Source organism: Scyliorhinus canicula, chromosome 19, assembly GCF_902713615.1.
Source record: "Scyliorhinus canicula chromosome 19, sScyCan1.1, whole genome shotgun sequence".
NCBI classification, from domain to species: Eukaryota; Metazoa; Chordata; class Chondrichthyes; order Carcharhiniformes; family Scyliorhinidae; genus Scyliorhinus; species Scyliorhinus canicula.
The window spans coordinates 88,389,737-88,408,631 of NC_052164.1; the positions used below are offsets into that span (position 1 = coordinate 88,389,737).

Below are 18,895 nucleotides of genomic sequence, written 5' to 3' on the forward strand. Positions count from 1 at the left end.
TTGCTATATGCTACCTCTAACAGGATAGTTACTATCCTGTTAAGAGGGGATGTATAGCAATATTCACCATGCAAATGTTCCCTGCAATTAACAACTGCTGCAGTCTATGTTCGCTAAAACAGTCTTCTGTTCAAGTGAAAAAAAGTGACAATTTTCCATTACCAATAACTTCCAAGTCGCAAGCAACATCTTTAGTCATATCCTTAAATATAGGGTTCACTGTCAAGTTCACTTTTATAATTAAAAAAACACTCTAAATAAAAAAAGTAAAACTTTCTCTATCCTGATGTAAATATTTGTGGTGTAATAAATGTTGAAAGAGGTTACTTCTTAGGAGGGATGTAAGAGGTAGGTTCTTTACTCAGAGTGGTTAGGGCGTGGAACGCACCCCTAGCTATGGTAGTGGAGTCGGACACTTTAGGAACTTTCAAGCGGTTATTGAATGGGCATATGGAGTGCACTAGAATGATTGGGACTGGTTGATTTAATCTGAGTTTCAGACTAGTTCGGCACAACATTGTGGGTCGAAGGGCCTGTACTGTGCTGTACAATTCTATGTTCTTAGGCAGCCCCATAATGTTGAGGATGACTTGCTTCCACTCCGAGGAGGTGAGTTCTGCGGTGGTTGAGTACTCCAATCCTGGAACTGCAGACTCGGCCACAGGTTTGGCGGGTTGTGTTGGATGAGGTGGGTGGGACACTCTGGATTCTGTGCTTTCTTTCTGCGATTTACACTTGGCCTCCGTGTGCTCCGCCCTGTGACGAAGGCGATTGACGCCTTCGTGGATACTTCTTCTTCAGTCAGTTTGTGCATTCTAAGGCAGGCGATTTTCATGTATCGATGGGGATGTTGCATCTGTTAAAGGGGACTTTCAGAGTGTCCCTGTAGCGTTTCCTCTGCCCTCCTAGTGGTCACTTGACATTGTGGCGTTCAAGTAGAGCACTTGCTTCGAGAGTCTTGTGTCAGGCAAGAGGGCAATGTGTCCCATCTATCGCAGTTGGTCGCGTGTGCCCAATGCCTCGAATCTGGGGATTTGGCCTAGGAGAGGACAATCACTTTGGTGCACCTATCCTGCTAGTGGATTTTCAGGCTTTTGCAGAGGCAATGTTGGTGATATCTCTCCAGGGAATTGTGGGTCTGATGTACATTGTCCATGTTTCTGATGCATACATGTAAGGCAAGAACGGGCTGGTAGAGAACCTTTGAATTCCGGATGTTTTTCTAAGACCGATTCTCTCATATGCCTCGGTGAATGCATTGACAATAGTTTGTAGCTCGGCCCACAGGCATCATCTGCATACTGCAGCTCGATGACAGAAGTTGGGGCGGTCTTGGTTCTGGCCCGTAGCATAGGAGGTTGAACCATTTCCTGCTTGTCCAGTAGGTTAGCTCCATTCCTGCGGGGAGCTTCAGGGTGATGGGGTGGAGTGTTGCTGTGAGGAATATGGAGAAGAGCGTTGGTGCGATGCACAGCCTTGAATGACCCTAGTTTGCACACATATTGGGTCTAAGGTGGTTCCGTTGGTGAGGATCACAGCTCGCATGTCATCGTGGAGCAGGCGGAGAATGGTGTTGAATTTCTGCGGGCAGCTAAATTTATGGAGGACATTCCACAATCCCTGACTCTTGACAGAGTCGAAGTCCTTTGCGAGATTGAAGAAGGCCATGTACAGAGGTTGATGCTGCTCCCTGCACTTTTCTTGAATTTGTCACGTGCTGAAAATCATGTCCATTGTGCCTCTTGATGGAGGGAGCCAGACTGAGACTCAGGGAGGAGCCACCGGGAGGAGGTGGTTGAGGAGGATTCTCATAATGACCTTTCCCGTGGAGGAGCGTAGGGAAATCCTTCTGTTATTTCCACAGTCGGACCAACCTTCTTTCTTGAAGATGGTCACAATGAAGGTGTCTCTGAGATCACCTGTAATGCTCTCTTCCTTCCAGTCAAGGATGACGAGGTTGAGGATTCTAGTCAAGAGGGCCTCTGCGCCACAATTTAATACTTCTGCGGGGATTCCATCTGCACCAGAGGCCTTGGTGTTTTTCACCTGTCGGTTGGCTTTTGCGGCTTCGCAGCGAGCTGGGGTTGCGCTGAGTTGGTGGTGGATAGCGTATTGTGAGATGGTGTTGAGGGCACTAGCATCAAAGTGTGCCTTAGTTGAAGAGGTCCTCTCTCCAGCGTGCGTTGACTGCTTCTCTGCCTTTGATGAGTTGCCTCTCCATTTTTGGCTCTCATTAGAGTGGGTCGCTGGGTACTCGGATCCTAGATGGTTTTAATTGCACTGAAGAAACCGTGCACATTGTGGTTGTCAGCAAGTTTCTAAGTCTCTTGTGCTCTTTCCACCCACCATTTTTTCTTTAGGTCGGGAGTTCTTTGTTGCAGCTCAGCATTGAGTGGCCTGTAGGCTTGTTTCCTCTCACTCGGGTTTTGGTGGATCTGCAATTTCAGGAAGGCCTTGTGTTTGTGGTCAAGGAGATCCTGGATGTCCTTTTTTTTAATAAATGTTTTTTATTGGGTTTTTTGAACAAGGTATATTTACCGTTATGTACACAGGATAAGAAACATATATATATATTATAGGAGAGAAGGGCACACCCAAACATACCAAAGAAAATAGTACATAGTAAAAAAAAAAAATACAATAAAAAGTAAAAAAGAATAACTGGTAGGGTATTGTGTACCAGCTCAACAGCAGCAACTCTGTACACCTGGCAAAATTATTTACAACACGTAAGTAGGCGACTGTTTGCGGGGGTGGGGATTGGGGAGGTGAATATACATTCGGGTGCCGGAGAAATAATTACAGTGGGTGACACTCGGATGTGTTTGGTGTTGTTGTCGCTTGCTTCTCCCGGACAGATCTCGCTGGCCACTTCTGCCGTTCCTCCCGTCTTTATTCTCCTCGTTCCCTGCTCCTGGAGATGCCATGCTCGTTTTTGTATCCCGTGCCTTCCTTCCGGCTCTCATTTCCCTGCCCCCCCCCACCTCCCTAGTTCTCCTCTCTTGTTTCCTATCTCTTCCCCCCCCACCACCGTGGTCCGCCTTTCTTTCCTCAAGTTTAGCTGTCTCCCCCCACTCCTCCCCAGGAATAGATCTGGCTGGTCCGAGACCCCGAAGACCGCCACCATCGGGCATGGCTCCACTCTCACCCACACCACTTTGGACATTGCCTCAAAGAAGGCTGTCCAGTACTCAACAAGTCTGGGGCAAGACCAGAACATGTGGGCGTGGTTGGCCGGGCCTACTTGGCACCGTTCACATCTATCTTCCACCTCCGGGAGGAACCTACTCACACGGGTTCTTGTTAAGTGGGCTCTATGTACCACTTTTAGTTGCGTCAGGCTGAGCCTTGTGCACATGGCGGTGGAGTTGACCCTATGCAGTGCTTCGCTCCAGAGTCACCCTATCTCAATCCCCAGGTCTTCCTCCCATTTCTTTCTTGTTGCGTCCAGTACGGTGTCGGCCCTTTCTGCCAGTCGGTCATACATAACGCTACAGTTCCCTTTATCTAGGATGCTTGCATCCAGTAGTTCTTCCAGTAGTGTCTGTCGTGGCGGTTGTGGGTACGTCCTTGTCTCCTTTCGTAGGAAGTTTTTAAGCTGTAGATACCGTAGCTCGTTCCCCCTGGCTAGCTGAAATTTCTCTGTGAGTTCGTCCAGTGTTGCGATCCTGCCGTCCGTGTATAGGTCCCTGACTGTCAGTGTCCCTCCGTCCTGCCCCCACGTTTTGAAGGTGGCGTCAGTCAGTGCCGGTGTGAACCTATGGTTGTTGCAGATGGGAGCTGTGTCCGACATTTTGGTCAGGCCAAATTGTTGCCGTAGTTGACTCCAAAATTGGAGGGTGGCTATCACCACCGGGCTACTGGAGTGTTTTTTCGTCGGGGATGGGAGTGCTGCCGTGGCGAGGGCCCGGAGGGAGGTCCCCATGCAGGAGGCCTCCTCCGCGCGCACCCACTCGGCTTCTGGCTCCTTGATCCATCCCCTTATTCGCTCGGCCTGGATGTCCTGATTGTTCTGGTGTTGGTCTTGGTGTTTCCTGATTGAGAGCCTGAGCATTTCCTCCCAGGGTCTGACTATGGTGGCTTTTAAGGTGGACCAGGCGCTGTGGGCATTCTGCAGCTCCAGCTTGTTTGTTGTCACTAGGTTAGCTGTGAGGTGCCTACTTTGTAGCTCTTTTCTCGGGGTCTTTGAATTCAGTGCCATTGAAGCTCCTGCAGCAGAGCTTTTTCTGCCTCTGCCAGTTTGGGGCCAGGGTGATGGAGATGGTAGAGCGGATTAGTCGATGGTCAGCCCAGTAATCATCGGCTGCGGTCGTGGTGCAGGTGATGTGGACATCATTGCGGTCCCTTGCTAGGACAATGATATAGTCTATTAGGTGCCAGTGCTTAGGGCGGGGTGTTGCTATACGGTCTTCTGCTTGTCCTACTGATGGAACAGGGTGCTCGTGATGGCCAGGTCATGTTCTTAACATTTCCTCAGGAGGAGGACTCCGTTGGCATTTATTTTCCCCACGCCTTCCCTGCCTAACACATTTTTCCAAAGGTTTGCGTCCCTCCCAACTCTTGCATTGAAGTTGCTGAGGAGAACAGCTTATTTCCCTTTGGGATGCAGGACAGCAATTGGTCGAGGCTGAAGTAGAATGCTTCTTTTGTCTTGTCGGTTGCATTGCATCTAGGGTTGGGGCGTAGGGCACTGATGGATGTGATATGCTGCTTCTGGGGCAGGGTGAGCAATAAGGTCAGAAGGCGTTGGCTCACCCCGCAAGTGGGTTTATTGACATCCGACCAATTTGTTTTTTTATGGCAAAGCTGATCCCATAGAGGCAACATTCTTCTTCTGGTTTGCCTTTCCACAAGGTGCATCTGCCACCTTGTTCTTTTAGTGACCATCTCCTGCCAGTCGTGCCTCGTGCAGGGTGGCAATGTCAATATTGTGATGCCGGAGTTCCTGGGCTATGATGGTGGTGCGCCGTTCAGGTGTGTTGCAGTTGGGATTGTCCATGAGGGTCCTGACGTTCCACGCTCTGAAATTCATTTGGGTGGGTGAGGTGGGGTTGGGGTAAAAGATGCTTGCACTTGGATTCTTTTAACATGGGCTAGTCATTGCACACCAACCACCACACTGTCCCAACGGTCCCTATCTGGCCCAGTGGCAAGGAAATCTGAGACGACTGGAGACCGAGCTTTGCTGTAGGACGGGGCTTAATACACACTCATTATCCACTTTTCATCTGCCTGCCTGTCAGTGACGACACTTTAAAAAGGCAATGTAATTTTTCCTCTCTCCCCTGTCTTGCAGTCTTGCTCCTGCTTGTACTGATCCTCTCAGCCCGCTGCAGCTCCTCTCACCCAGGTTCTCTCGCCCCCCTTATAGAACTGCTCCTCTCGCCCCTGAAGGATCTGCTCCTCTCGACCCTGCTTGCGCTGCTCCCCTCACCCTGCTGCTGCTCCTCTGATATCGCTTTCCGGTGGCACCATACAGGAGATAATTTTTGAATCACACTGGGTTAATAGACTGCAGCTTTACATGGGTTAATTCTTACACTCACCACCACATCCACGACGGCATCAGTAATACCCAATGCCAGTTACATTCATGTGGTTATCGATAGTCCCCTTAGTGAATATTCAAAGCTACCATAAAAGCATGAACAAAATGTTATTGCAGTTAACGGTTTCCCATTGAAAATGAAGAGTAGGAGCAATTTCTTCTCACAGAGTCAGTGACCTTTGGAATGATCTCCCCCAAGGAGCAGTGACTGTTCAGTCACTGCATATATTCAAGGCTGAGTTTGACAGTTCTTTACCTCCATGGAAGTGGAGAGTTAAAAGGGAGGTGACGGAGCCAGGAAAGTGGAGTTACTGTCACGATCAAATCAGGCATGCTCTTATTGAATAGCAGAACAGACTCAAGGACCCAAATAGCCTCCCCTTGCACCTATTTCATATACTGTTAATCATACATTTAATCATTTGATTTAAACAAGGAGCTCTAGTGTTGCACTGCAGCAACTCACTAAGGCTTCTTTGACAGCACCTTCTAATGCTGCTGCCTCTACCACCTAGAAGGACAAGGGCGGCAGACACAGGGGAACCCAAAGCTTCAAGCTCCCCTCCAAGTCATAGATAGTCCTGACTTTGAAGTATGTTACCAATGCATTACCAGTGCTTCATTGTCACTGGGTGAAAATCCTGAAACTCCATCCTTAACAGCACAGTGGGTGTACCTACACCACGTGGGCAGCTGCAGTTCGAGTCGAAGGCTCACCACCTGCTTAAGTGTAACAAGAAACGGACAATAAATGCTGTCCTTGCTAGCAACGCTCACATTCCAAAAACTAATGAAAAAACATACAGATTTTACTAATGAGGGATTACTTTGCATGCATGAATCACTCTTTGCTCTACGTAAATGTAAAATCACGGTGGGCATATACATTCTCATAGTACTTTCTGTGAAGAGAGGAACAGAGTGAGTAGCTCATCAACTGGAAATGTTAACTCTGTTTTTCTCTCTCCACAGGTGCTGCCAGATGTGAACATTTCCAGCATTTTTAAAATTAAAGACATTCATTTCCCGTCATGAGGTAGCATTGAAGTTAGCCCTCCCAGTTACTAAAGATGAAAGTATATTAACCTGGCAGCATCTTCGTTAGACAGTGGAAGGCCAATTCCTTGGTCTGTGCCTTCTGTTCTTGAGTTCTGACTGCCTTTGGCCATTTGGGTAATGTTCCACCAGGCCAGATAGCTTCCTGTAAAAGCTTGAGGTACACAATCCAGTGTTGAGTACATGTCAGGTTAACAATCTGGACCTCAAGCCACCTGTAAGCAGAAGATATATATTGAGCTTGTGCACTAGAAAAAGTAAGAATGATATTAATCAATTAATAAGTGATCAATCACCCCATGCACAAATAAATTCTTCCAGTTACACATTCTCACACAAATACCTATTGTAACGCATGCCATGTAACTTGCACTTCAAATAAAAAAGGTACAAAGTCCTTCCACTTTCTATCTATATTAGAACAATAATATGCTGATTTTCATGTGTAGCACTCATCGAATAGGCAGGCAATACACAGACAACATAAAAGCATCATGGCCGCTGGCTGCTGGTGATCACATATAAGTTGTGCATTATTGGAATACAATCCCATGCAAAGCATGAAGGCAGTGAGCTCTTTTTTAGGAACCTTTATGATAATAAGGCCATTGACATGAGGAAACTGCACAAATCCAAAGCTCTGTCCCTCGGTTCCCAATTTTTGATGGGGAAGTGATAAAAGCAGTGGTGAGAAATCTGTGGCCCATGGACCACATGCTCGGAACGCGGTCAGTTGCCTATTTCGCAGGCAGAGGAATTGCGCTGATACAGTTCATGCTGGGATCGGAGGATGCGGAGACCTCGTCATGCACATGGAAGTGGGCTGGTTAAGCCGTGGCAAAGTACTGGACCGCTTTTCTGCATTTCTACCAGAGATCCTGACGTTTCTTGCACAGAAATCGCAAATATACCCAGATAATAAGTTGCAAACTGCATTTTGGATGTTGCTTTTCGTGCCGACATCAATGGTCACCTGAATTTGTTGAACGGGTTATTGCAGGGGGAAAATCGCCTCTTGTCCATACTAGTTGTTAGTGTAGGAAAACGAATACTGCATCTGCAGTTGCCTTTATGTGGCTACACTCATTTACCAAATTTGAAACAAATACTGGAAAAGCACTTTGATTAGTAATTAAATATGATCCATCAGTACTTATACAAGCGCTGTTACACTGGCAGAACGTTTCGAGAACCGCTTTTCTGCTGAGTGATCTGAAGCTCATCCTTTCATGGCTCTCAAATCCATTTGAATTTGATCTGAGCAAATGCGGTATAGTGTGTCAAAGGCTTGGGGTTGATAAAAGGAGGTATGAGGAGGAATTACTTGATAATCATGCCCTGGATGAAGATAAAATTAACCAGCTAAAGAGGAAAGATGTACGAGAATTTTGGTTGAATAGCCCCAGTCCGGTTCTCTGGCATTGCAAAGTTGGATCAAAATACAAATGCGAGCAGACTTTTTCTGCTGTAGGACACACGTGGATCGGCACAGTGGCACAGTGGTTAGCACTGCTGCCTCACATCGCCAGGGACCCAGGTTCGATTCCGACCTGGGGTGACTGTCTGTGTGGAGTTTACATGTTCTCCCCATGTCTGCTTGTGTACGTGTGTTTCCTCAGGGTGCTCCGGTTTCCTCTCACAGTCCAAAAGATGTGCAGTTTAGGTGGATTGACCATGCTAAATTACACCTTAGTGTCCAAAGGCTAGCTAAGGTTACGGGGATAGGGTGGGGGATTGGGTTTCGGTAGGATGCTCTTTCGGATGATCAGTGCAAACCCGTTGGCTGAATGGCCTCCTTTCTGCATTGTAGGGATGCTGTAGGGATTCGAGCAAATCAAGAAGCGCAACAGAATAACAGAATAACGGATGGAAATCTCAGTGCTGGATTGTGAAGTGCCTGCACATCCCTGAGTCCTAATCTAAGAAAAATTGGGGAGAACAAATCCAACCAGAAGTCAGATGAATGTAGGTAATGTAAGCATGTATATACATTAAATTTGATTTTCCCATTTTAAGTAAATGACAGTTCTATTAACATGTGAATGATTAAATAAGCATCTTCCGCAACTAGCTATGAAATATTTGGCGTGTATTCAATGGATTCTTAGTCATGGGGTCATGGTTCGTGCAAATGTCCAATTTAAATCTTGTGGCCCAGTGAGATGAGGGAGGGCTTGTTGTTGTTCACTCATTAGCCTAGTATAAATTCTGGCTCTATATTCTTAATGTAAAGGAAGGTTTTCTGTGATTTTATGGTCTCCCTGCAGCCGTTGCTCAGTGTGGTGGCTGCTCCTGTTAGTTTCCTCTACAGTTCTCGTGTTGACATGGTTCAGGTCTGCAATTCTTTGAAGACACTCTTCTAGCTTAAAAGAGGCCAAAAAAAAGAGAGATTTCTTCTGCTCTCTTCCAGCAATGTTTTCAGATGACTGCAATGTTTCTTTTTCCTCCTTTTGTTTCTGCTTGGCAGATCAGTTTTTAAAACCCCTGTCTCCATATTCCCGGAAAGGAATTCATGAGCGTGTCTTGCGGTTATTGCTGCAGACCAAGTAATCTCAATTTTTGAGCTTTTCATCTCCAAAACCTGTGACACATTTCCAAGTATAAATCAACAGGGGTTGGAGTTATTTTGTCTGATGACTATCTGGTTAGTCAACCGTTTGCATTGTCTTGATAGATTGTCAGCTGATTGAAGTCCATTTTAATACCGCCTTTTTAAGAGAGTCCCTATTTGAAGTGGGCCTTGACACACCCCAGGTGTCAAATTCCATGCAACAGATCAGCAGTGCAATTCATATAAAAACCTTTCAGAAAAGTGGTCATCTTACAGTATCAGATATCAGATGACTTGTGGCAGCTATTTTTGGTCAGTATCTTTTCTTGTATTTGCTTTAAAACAGGTATTTTTTAAACAGTCTAACATGTCTGTCATTAGCTGGTAAACTTGTAAAGAGATCTCACTTGGTCACAGCTTCGTTTTTAAAGTAATTTATATTGTCAACGACTCCTTAAAACCCCAAAATCCATTTAAAAGTGAGAGTATCATTTGCATACATTCTTTTTACATGACTCCAAAAGACAGTTGAATAAAGATCATGTGATTACATTTCTAACTTTTTCTAGTTCTAGAAACATCCAGCTCATAACCAAGAGTAATAAATGTTAACATTAATTAAATCAGGGTTTTAAGGCTAATTTTTTACAACTCAAGTAATTTCCTGCTCTTGTTTGATTGAAGACTTCCTCTGAAAATTAATAATAGCACAAAGTCCAACTGTACTGACCACAAATGTTTGGCAACATGATTAAAAAGCTTCAACACTTGCTGCTTACTTTGGCTGCAAGATGTCAAACTGACATGAGCTATCCATATAACTACAGATTCCATGGATCACCAGCTCTATTAACTGGCTTGGACTCAACATAAACACAGTTGTAACCACAACCAAGGTCAGAAATGGGCTAAAGGCACATGTTTTTAAATAAACAAGGCTACTTACTCAGATTGTCATATTGCTCATATTGTGGAACTGACAAGCCTTCATCTTTGCAGGCTAAGACTTTGGGTTAGTTTTACAGTGGGTTTTGGAAAGTGGGGGGGAAGAAAAATCAATCAACGGTCAATTCAAGAATGTCGATGAAAATAAAATTGTTGTGAGGAAATAGTTAAAATGTAACAATCTCTATTTTACAGCCTCAGACTGTGAGGGCGCAATTTATTGCCAAATAAAATTAGGCCTATTTTTGCTGACAATAATAAAGTACATTGTCCCATAATTAACATTATGTACTCATGTTTTGCCATTTAAAATATTGGCACATTGACATCTTCTAACCATTTACATCCCCATAACTGCTAAGTCTGCATAATTAATCTTTCACTGTATGGATCGTTTGTTAGACAAGCAGCTATCTGAAATCATTTCACAGCCCCAAACAATTCCCACTGACACAAATGGCAACACAGCCTGTTTTCCTGGAACACATAATGGCCTCCTAGCAGAACAGTTATAAACACTTCTGATTTCGAAGAATACAGATGCAGCTTCTGCATCGGTATTAACGGCAAGTCACTCTACCTAATTTTTCATCCAGGGATTGTGTATTTCAATTGGCATCTTCAAGTTTTCAAATGCACCGTCACACCCAGCACTGCCTTCAGAGTTTCCAAACCTCAGAATGCCTTCCCTCAGTCCCCTCATGTCCCAGGACAGCTTAGTGCTGGAATATATCCAAAGGCCCTCTTTCATTACAATGAGACCATGGTATTCTCACTCCAGTACTCCTAAAGATCAGTGGATCTCCTCTAGTGCACCCATTTCTCAAAACCTCTTCTATTGTCTCAATCTCTTAAACACCTCGATTTCTCCAATATTACATGTTCCATTCCCCCCAAATCTAGATTTGTCCTTAAAATACTTCAAATCCTCAAAGCTCTATAAGCTCTCTGGTGTGCCGCTTAGCTTTAACTTCACTGCAGCCTTGACCAATTTTCTTCCCATTCTCTTTTTTGTAGAAAATTGAGATAAAGAGAACTACTTTGTTAAAGTGACCTTGAACATGAAATAATACGACTGATTTACAGTTTCCACATCACGTGCATAGAATCATTCATTTAAAGACCCAAAATACAGTGTAATAAAAAAGATAATTGTCTTTTTTGTAGCTGTTCAACAGATGAGGGTATTGCTGGCAAGATCAGTGAACCCATCGTGAACTACCCTTGAGAAGGTGGTGGTGAGCTGCCTTCTTGAGTAATGGCAACCTATGTGGTGTAAGTGCACCCACAGTGCCAATAGGTAGGAATTCCAAGATTTTGCCCCAGCAACCATGAAGAACATTGATGTGGGCCCACGTCAGGATGGTGGAGGGTCTTGCAGGTGATGGTGTTCCATTGCTCTTATCCTTCTAGATTGCATTGAATCAATATTCAGGTGACTTATTGAATCCATAAAGATTAGTGCATTTTATACCATACTGGACATTAAATATAATAAACCTAACTATTGATTCACCTTGTGCAAGCCACAATAAATCTCCTAGTAACTACTGTCACAAATCTAAATCGAAAACTCTTGTATACAGGTTTATGTAATGGTAGACTTCAGGAGCTTTACATACATTTGATTTTTAAAAACATATTGCATTGACAGTTATTCCTATGTCACATACACTAACTAGAAGGAAGAATGACACATGGAAATCCTATGTTCAGCACAGGGCTAAATCGCTGGCTTTGAAAGCAGACCAAGGCAGGCCAGCAGCGGGGGTTCAATTCCCGTACCAGCCTCCCCGAACAGGTGCCAGAATGTGGCGACTAGGGGCTTTTCACAGTAACTTTATTTGAAGTCTACTTGTGACAATAAACGATTTTAATTTCATTTCATTATGTCCAACTTCTGAAACGTTTAATTCATCATTAATCATTAAAGTTAAACTGATCTCGGCAGCTATGCCCACAACTGGTCAGACATCGAACGAATAAGCATAAACAGCACACTGTTGACTACTTTCAACTTAATCTTTAAGCTACCATACCTATCTTCAGTCAAAATTATATAATTTAGTTTGAATGAAGCTGAAAGAATACAATTGGAGAACCATTCTTCTCCCTTAGGGATCAATACGTTTAAATTCACAATTAATCATTAGCTTGGTTCTGTTAGCTTCTGCTGCATTGTTTATCGCTCAAATTGCTTTTATTCAAACTAATACTTAAACTAACCAGTTAAATACAATCTCTGAGCCCTCTCTGTTGATTTTTTTCTGCAAACTGCAGTATAATAATGCCATGGTCTCTCCAGTCTGTAACTTAAGATAACACAAATAAAGTCAAGTGCTAAGGGTTTTAGCAACAAGTGCAGTTCTGCAGTGACTTTTCTATAAAAACATGTTAATGAGGGCAACAGCATTGTATTAAAAAAAAGGCATAGAATTTATTGCACCAAAACACTGGATTTGAAACCATGCTCTGATTAACAAGTATGATTTGGAAATGATGGAAAAGTTGGTCAATTTATAACTTTTGTGCTATCTTTTTCTAAAAATAACATGTCAATTAATTTTAAAAAATTAAACTTGTAACATAATGTGAAATTTTAAATGCCAATAAATTACCTGTGAGCCTGTTCAGGCAACATCAGTATCTCCAAACTCCATGCACCAGCAAGGTTTGCAGCAATATCATCCAGGCTAATACTGACTGAATCGCATGTTCTGTTCAGGGTATTGAGCAACTGTTCAGTTGTTTAACATGTCACATGTCAAATGGGCCGATTGGCTGGAATTCATGAGGAAAGGCTGGTTTCCACTGAAGATTAGCTTATTCTGTCTACTTTAAAGATGACATTGCGTCTGGAGTACGAAAGGTCAGCGCTTCTGCTTTGCACCTGCAATCACTTCGATTCAAAAAGTAAAGGCAATGCTGATGAAACATGGGGGCATTTCTGGGGCGGGTCCTCTGCTTGTCCACAACAGCTCCAGTGGAAGAAAGTTTAAGTCCTCAGCTAAATGGTATAAATGTCAACCTTCTAGAGTTCTTTCGATCCTTCTGCTGAAGGGACAGTGGATGATCAAGAAGACTGCAGAGAAATTCACACTCAACGGTTTTCACCAACTTTAAACTGCCTGATTAACATTCCTAATTGAGATGAATATATTTGTTCCACAGTCCCTTCAAGGCTGGGAACTTTGGGGCCATTTAGCCCACATTTTAACCTGTGGCAGGAATCAGGAGCACAGGAGCTGTAGCGTCCCACAGCATGCTGCCTGTGTTATCATAGCTTACAGGCCTCATTTTATTGTTCCCTCACAGACACTTGTCTGAAGCCAACATAGGTGTCAATGGGAAACAGTAAAAACAGGGTGCTGCTGGGGACAAGGAGCACAGGGAGGGAAATGGGGACAATCACGATCAGAATGGAGAAGTTCCCAGGACGGCAGAGACCTAAGCTCTCCTTGTGGGGTTATGTAGGGTTAGAGGATCACTCTGGTTACTCCTAGCATAAAAGGAACTTTGCAAAATTGTTGTAAAAATCGCCTGGGCCTCTTCTGTCCATGCTTCTACCTACAGCTGGACCACAACACTGACTTTGTAATTATGCACCGGCTTATCTGGTGCGGGCAGCTGTCTTGAATCCAGATGGATTGCCAGTTAAATTTGTGGGCATCATGAGTGGGGAGGGAATGGCATGGAGTGTCCTAAGAGACCATTTTAATTCCTACCTACCGGTGACGTTCATCTTTCAACTTGCTTCCTTACTCTGGTTTGAAAACTGATATTGAGTTGTTTTAATATTCCCAATATTTAATGTTTTTCAATTTCACGGTATCAATGTCAGTACCTAAATAGTTGAACTGTCCTGGCAAATACAATGTTCATATCATGACAGCATTTGTAATCTTACTCTTTGGTTTTACAAAAGTACAAGTGCACCACAGAAAGTGCTGTTGTTCATCGGCTACCAAAGATGTGATTTATCATGTTACACTGGGACAAGCCTCAACTTCCAAGATGGCTTAAATGCCAATGCCCTTAGAAACTTGGTTGGTGTCAGAGGAAATCTTTGCAATGGGTGGAATTGCTGGACTATAACTGGTGCTGCAGTCAAGATATCTACGCTGATCTGTGTAATACATATTGTTGTTGAGGTGCGTCAACATCAAATTTCAATTTAATCTGAACTCGCATATGGATTTTTAAAAAAAGGCAGTTTCCACCGTTAAAACAAAGCCACTAACTTAGGATAGTTGCCACAGGTCACCTGCCACTTGGGACTGTTAGTTGGCCAAGTTTCTGGAAGCTTCTAAAAGTGGATTACAATGTATGTCTAGACTACATCCATATGGAGTGTCGCACCTAGCTTTGTCAGGACTTATCCCAAAATAGCAAGGAGAATGAGGCCTCAGACCTTCTGTCTCCAGGATTAGCAGCTAACAAAGGAAAACTGACTAAATTGATTATACAAAAGGGAAGTGCTACAGACACTGATATACTTCTATTGTATGTCAATGGTTTTGAGGTGGAAACTCCTTTGTTTACATCAATCGACTATTTTCCATCGTGTAACAATGATCACATGGCTGAAATTCTCTGATTTTTGAAAGTCTTTTATTATAGAGCTTGTTGCACTCAACCAAGCAGTGGGGAGAAAAACAGGAAGTTCCTGGAGCCCTTCTCACCTGTCCATAACAATATGCAGCTGTTACAGTATGAAAATAAAATATTGCATCCTGTATAACAAGCTTGAGTGGATAGATTGACATTCAACTCATCGAGTAACAATGTTATCCTTCAATAATATAACAAAATAAAGTGGTAACAGATTTAAATATAAACAGACTAGCACATATGTGCTATCTCCAAAAATTTAACTGTTTCACTGTTACTAATGGTAAAAATAGAGGTCCATCGCCAATGTTAAGAGCTACCTGGTATCAGTGAAATTTTTCAAACATGTAACAGCTTTGTATCTTGCTGCTTGTCATTTTGCTCTTTACTTAATTGCTGCTACTAAAAAAATCCAATTCTGAAGCAGGTTGGAATATTGAATAAAAAGCGTGAGAAATTCTGTGTCTCTGCTTAATGAACTAAAAGCAGCAAAGGGTTAAAAAGCTGAATCAGGAAGATATTATTGTAGTTCTGAGAAGTAGTGCCTGAAGTTTGGAAAGAGCATATTCTCTCCCTTCCCCCTCCTCTATTCTGGATTTCTTTGGCAGGCATGTTATCAATTACCTTCAGTTCATGGAGCAGATGCACATAACCACAATATGACATCACTGAAAACTGCATGCTAATACCCGTTATTTATGCCTTAATACAATACTGCAACCAGGATAATAAATATCAAAATGACGTAAGTTACAACTAGTCAACTTTACTGGAGCCATCTCTGATGAGAGCACTAGCTAGGAATTCAGTGTGACATTGTATGGTGAGAGAGGGCTTGCATTGGTATTATAGCTTATCACACCTGTGAGAAACATCTCAAGGTACCTCATCTATGAAAATTTAGTTATTGGTATATTGGTGAAAACGGCAACCACACTGAAGACAGTGCCATTCTGCAAACATTTCAGTTAATTTGTTTTGGAGGTGGCACACTTTTGCAAGCTTGGCATCGGCATAAAAGCAAAACTGTTTTATAGCAATTCTAAACTCCTCAAGGGTGGCACAGTGGTTGGCATTGCTGCCTCACAGTGCCAGGGACCCAGGTTTAATTGTGGCCTTGGGTGACTATGTGGAGTTTTTACATTCTCCCCATGTCTGCGTGGGTTTCCTCCGGATGCTCCAGTTTCCACTAACGGTCCAAAGACATGCAGGTTAGGTGGCTTTGCCATACTAAATTACCCCTCGAGTGTCCAGAGATGTGTAGGTTGGGTTAAGTTGTGGGGATGGATGGGTGATTGGGCCTAGTTGGGTGCTATTTCAGGTGGGGGGGGGGGGGGGGGGGCGATGATGCAGATCTGATGGAACAATTGGCCTCCCTGCACAGTAGAGATTCTATGGAACCTAAACTCGGAATGCTAGTCGGACACCGAGATCCAATCTAATTTCGAAGCAAAGTGGAATGCGTCTACCTTGTCCAGGGAATTTCACTCAGTTTCATTCTGGTGTCAGTTTATACCCAGATTGAACTGTGATGGGCTAACTGATGATATCGTTATGATCTACCATTCAGTTCTACTAAATGGTAGAGGAGCGGTCGGAGTAATGTAAGCAAAATGCTCTTTCTGGAGACAGCTAAAAGGTATGTTTACAGGATAGAGAAGACAAATGATCAAGGAATATCGTTGCATATTATATGTAAGATATCGAGGGATTTCTTTGCGTGTTTGGCATTCAGCAAACTAGTTTTGTCAGCCAGGCATACAAAAATACATGCATACATATGAATGAGGAGCACGAATACACCACTTGAAACTGCCCCACCATTCAATAAGGTCTTGGCTGATCTGACTGCAACCACATTCCTGCCTACCCCTGAAAACCCATCACCCCTTGCTTATCAATAATCTATTTGCTACTGCCTTAAAAGTATTCAAAAACTCTGCTTCCACTACCTTTTGAGGAAGAGAGTTCCAAAGATTACGACCCTCAGAAAAAAAATGATCCTCATCTCAGTCTTCAATGGGCAACCCCTTATTTTGAAACAGTAGCCCCGAGTTCCAGATTCTCCCACAAGAGGAGACATAACTTCCACATCCAGCCTGTCAAGTCCCTTCAGGATTTTATATGTTTCGATCAGGTCGCCTCTTATTCTTTTAAACTTCTAAATATACAGTTACACTTGATGCAAAAGTCAGGGGGACATACAGGACTTTAATAATGTACAATAGTGATGAATCTTTGATCCAGTCTGGTCATCATCAAAGCTCCGCATCGTCACAGCATCAGAACTTCAGCAATAGTGTCTCTTCCAAAAAATTGTTTTGAAGTCCCAACCTTGTATCAGTTCTTAAATATAGGGGAATGGTGATAATTATTAAAGCTGAGATCGACACCATCAGTAAGTTTTATTTAATGATCTTGATCATGTTTGCTCCACCATTGGTGGCTCTGCCTTTGGTTGCTGAGACCCAAAAATCTGTAAGTCCCTCCCTGTGTTTCTCCACCATCCTGTTTCGTTTTCCCCCCTTTAAGAAACCCAACGCCCTAACAAGCTTTTGGTCATCTGACTTAATATCTCCTTATGCAGCCTGGTGTCATACTTTGTTTTTCAAGGCTCCTGTAAAGTACCTTGGGAACTTTCATTATGTTAAAGGCACTACATTAAGTTGTTGTTGTTTTTGTTGTCCTGACTGCCAATTCGACAGCGGAGTGGGAAAAAATCCTCACAAACTAAAGAAAACACAGTTGCATGCAGAGTGAAGCTTCTGTTTTGAGATAGAGAAGCCGTCATGCATTAGGTAATTATCTCTCTGCCATTCCAGGATTGTATTATCCACTGTTGCTATCATGGGATTGCACTTTAAAATTCCATACAAGGCATACAATATCTTTTCAACATTTCTAAATAAGGAGTTACTCAACCTACCATACTCCACATTAATTTGCATTCCTGCCCATCCCGACAGATATTTCAGAAACTAGCCATCAAAACCTGATACTGCATTGCCTAATACAAGTGGGCGTGGTCTGGGTATAATTTGTTAACATCTCAGCTGCACAAATAGTACAAGGAAGCAATTGTGACTGTTACTGATACTATCAGAATTAAGTATTGCATTAGTGGAGCTTCAATTTCATGACAATATTTTCATAGAATACAGAAAATTAAAATAAAGATTGGGAGATAATGAACATGCCTGATAGTCACTTATACTGTCTGACAACTTGACTTTGGTCATGGAGAAGGCCCAATTAAAAAGAGAATGGAACAAAGAATGAGGCAAGAAAAACGGCTATGGTCTGCAGACTGGGCCTTCCCCATGACCCTCTCCCAGTCTACTCTCTGGGACTCCCTTTGAAACCTTTCCCCTGTTCCCTCTCCTTGTTCCCTGTCTGTAACTCAAAGTGAGACCCCCTTCCTGCTGCCAGCTTGAAATTGCCTTTTAAGATCCCCCAGGCAGCAGAAGTTTGGTGTATCCGTGCTGCAGGGTCTCTGTGCTGACAGCTGTTGGGGTGAAGGCACCCCTTTGAAGCCGTATTGTTCTGTCAGGTGCGTCCAAAAAGCTGAGGTTGTATTTTTGCCGCTCGAGTGTGACCCTACCACTGGACCAGAAGCTCCAGGTTCAAGTCGAACTCCATGACTTGTTGGTCACGGAAGTACCGTTCAACGGGCTGATAATCGGCACAGAAATCATTCCACAACTTCCACCCACATCCCCCCCCCCACCACCCCTCCATCAAGGCTGCGAAGTTACCCTGAAAAAAAAGTAAGACTGCCTAACTGTGCTGTGCTGTACTGTTCTAAAAAATTCTAAAATAAACTCACTGATGTTAGCTGGGGTGTTGAGAAATCTGTAGAATCTGTTTTGGTCACATATGCCATTTAGTGTGCAGTGTGTTCAACTACAGTTTTCCCAAATTCACATGTACCTCATGGGAACCCTGAATGTTAAAATGCAACATAGATATTGTAAATTGTTTTATCTTTTTGACCTTGCCTCATGCATTTATTTTTGTCTGTGGAATGGAACCTTCTGGCTTTATTCTCTTAACACGTGTTTTGAATCTGGATCACACACCTAGGGGTCTGGTCCAGGATGATAACAAAGGTCAGCGATGTATTTGGTGGTCAGGGTGAAGAATTATAAGAAGGGCCCCACCTATCTATGCATTGACAGAAATGG

The 18,895-nt window shown here is 43.4% G+C and overlaps 1 protein-coding gene across 1 annotated transcript in view; it reads right to left on the reverse strand.

Moving 5' to 3' along the window:
• Positions 1 to 18,895, reverse strand: part of snx19b (sorting nexin 19b) — a 183,896-nt gene that overhangs the window by 25,795 nt on the left and 139,206 nt on the right. The window contains exon 9 of the mRNA XM_038778577.1: positions 6,635 to 6,819. Coding sequence (XP_038634505.1) covers positions 6,635 to 6,819 — 185 coding nt within the window. The remainder of the gene's footprint in view (positions 1 to 6,634; positions 6,820 to 18,895) is intronic.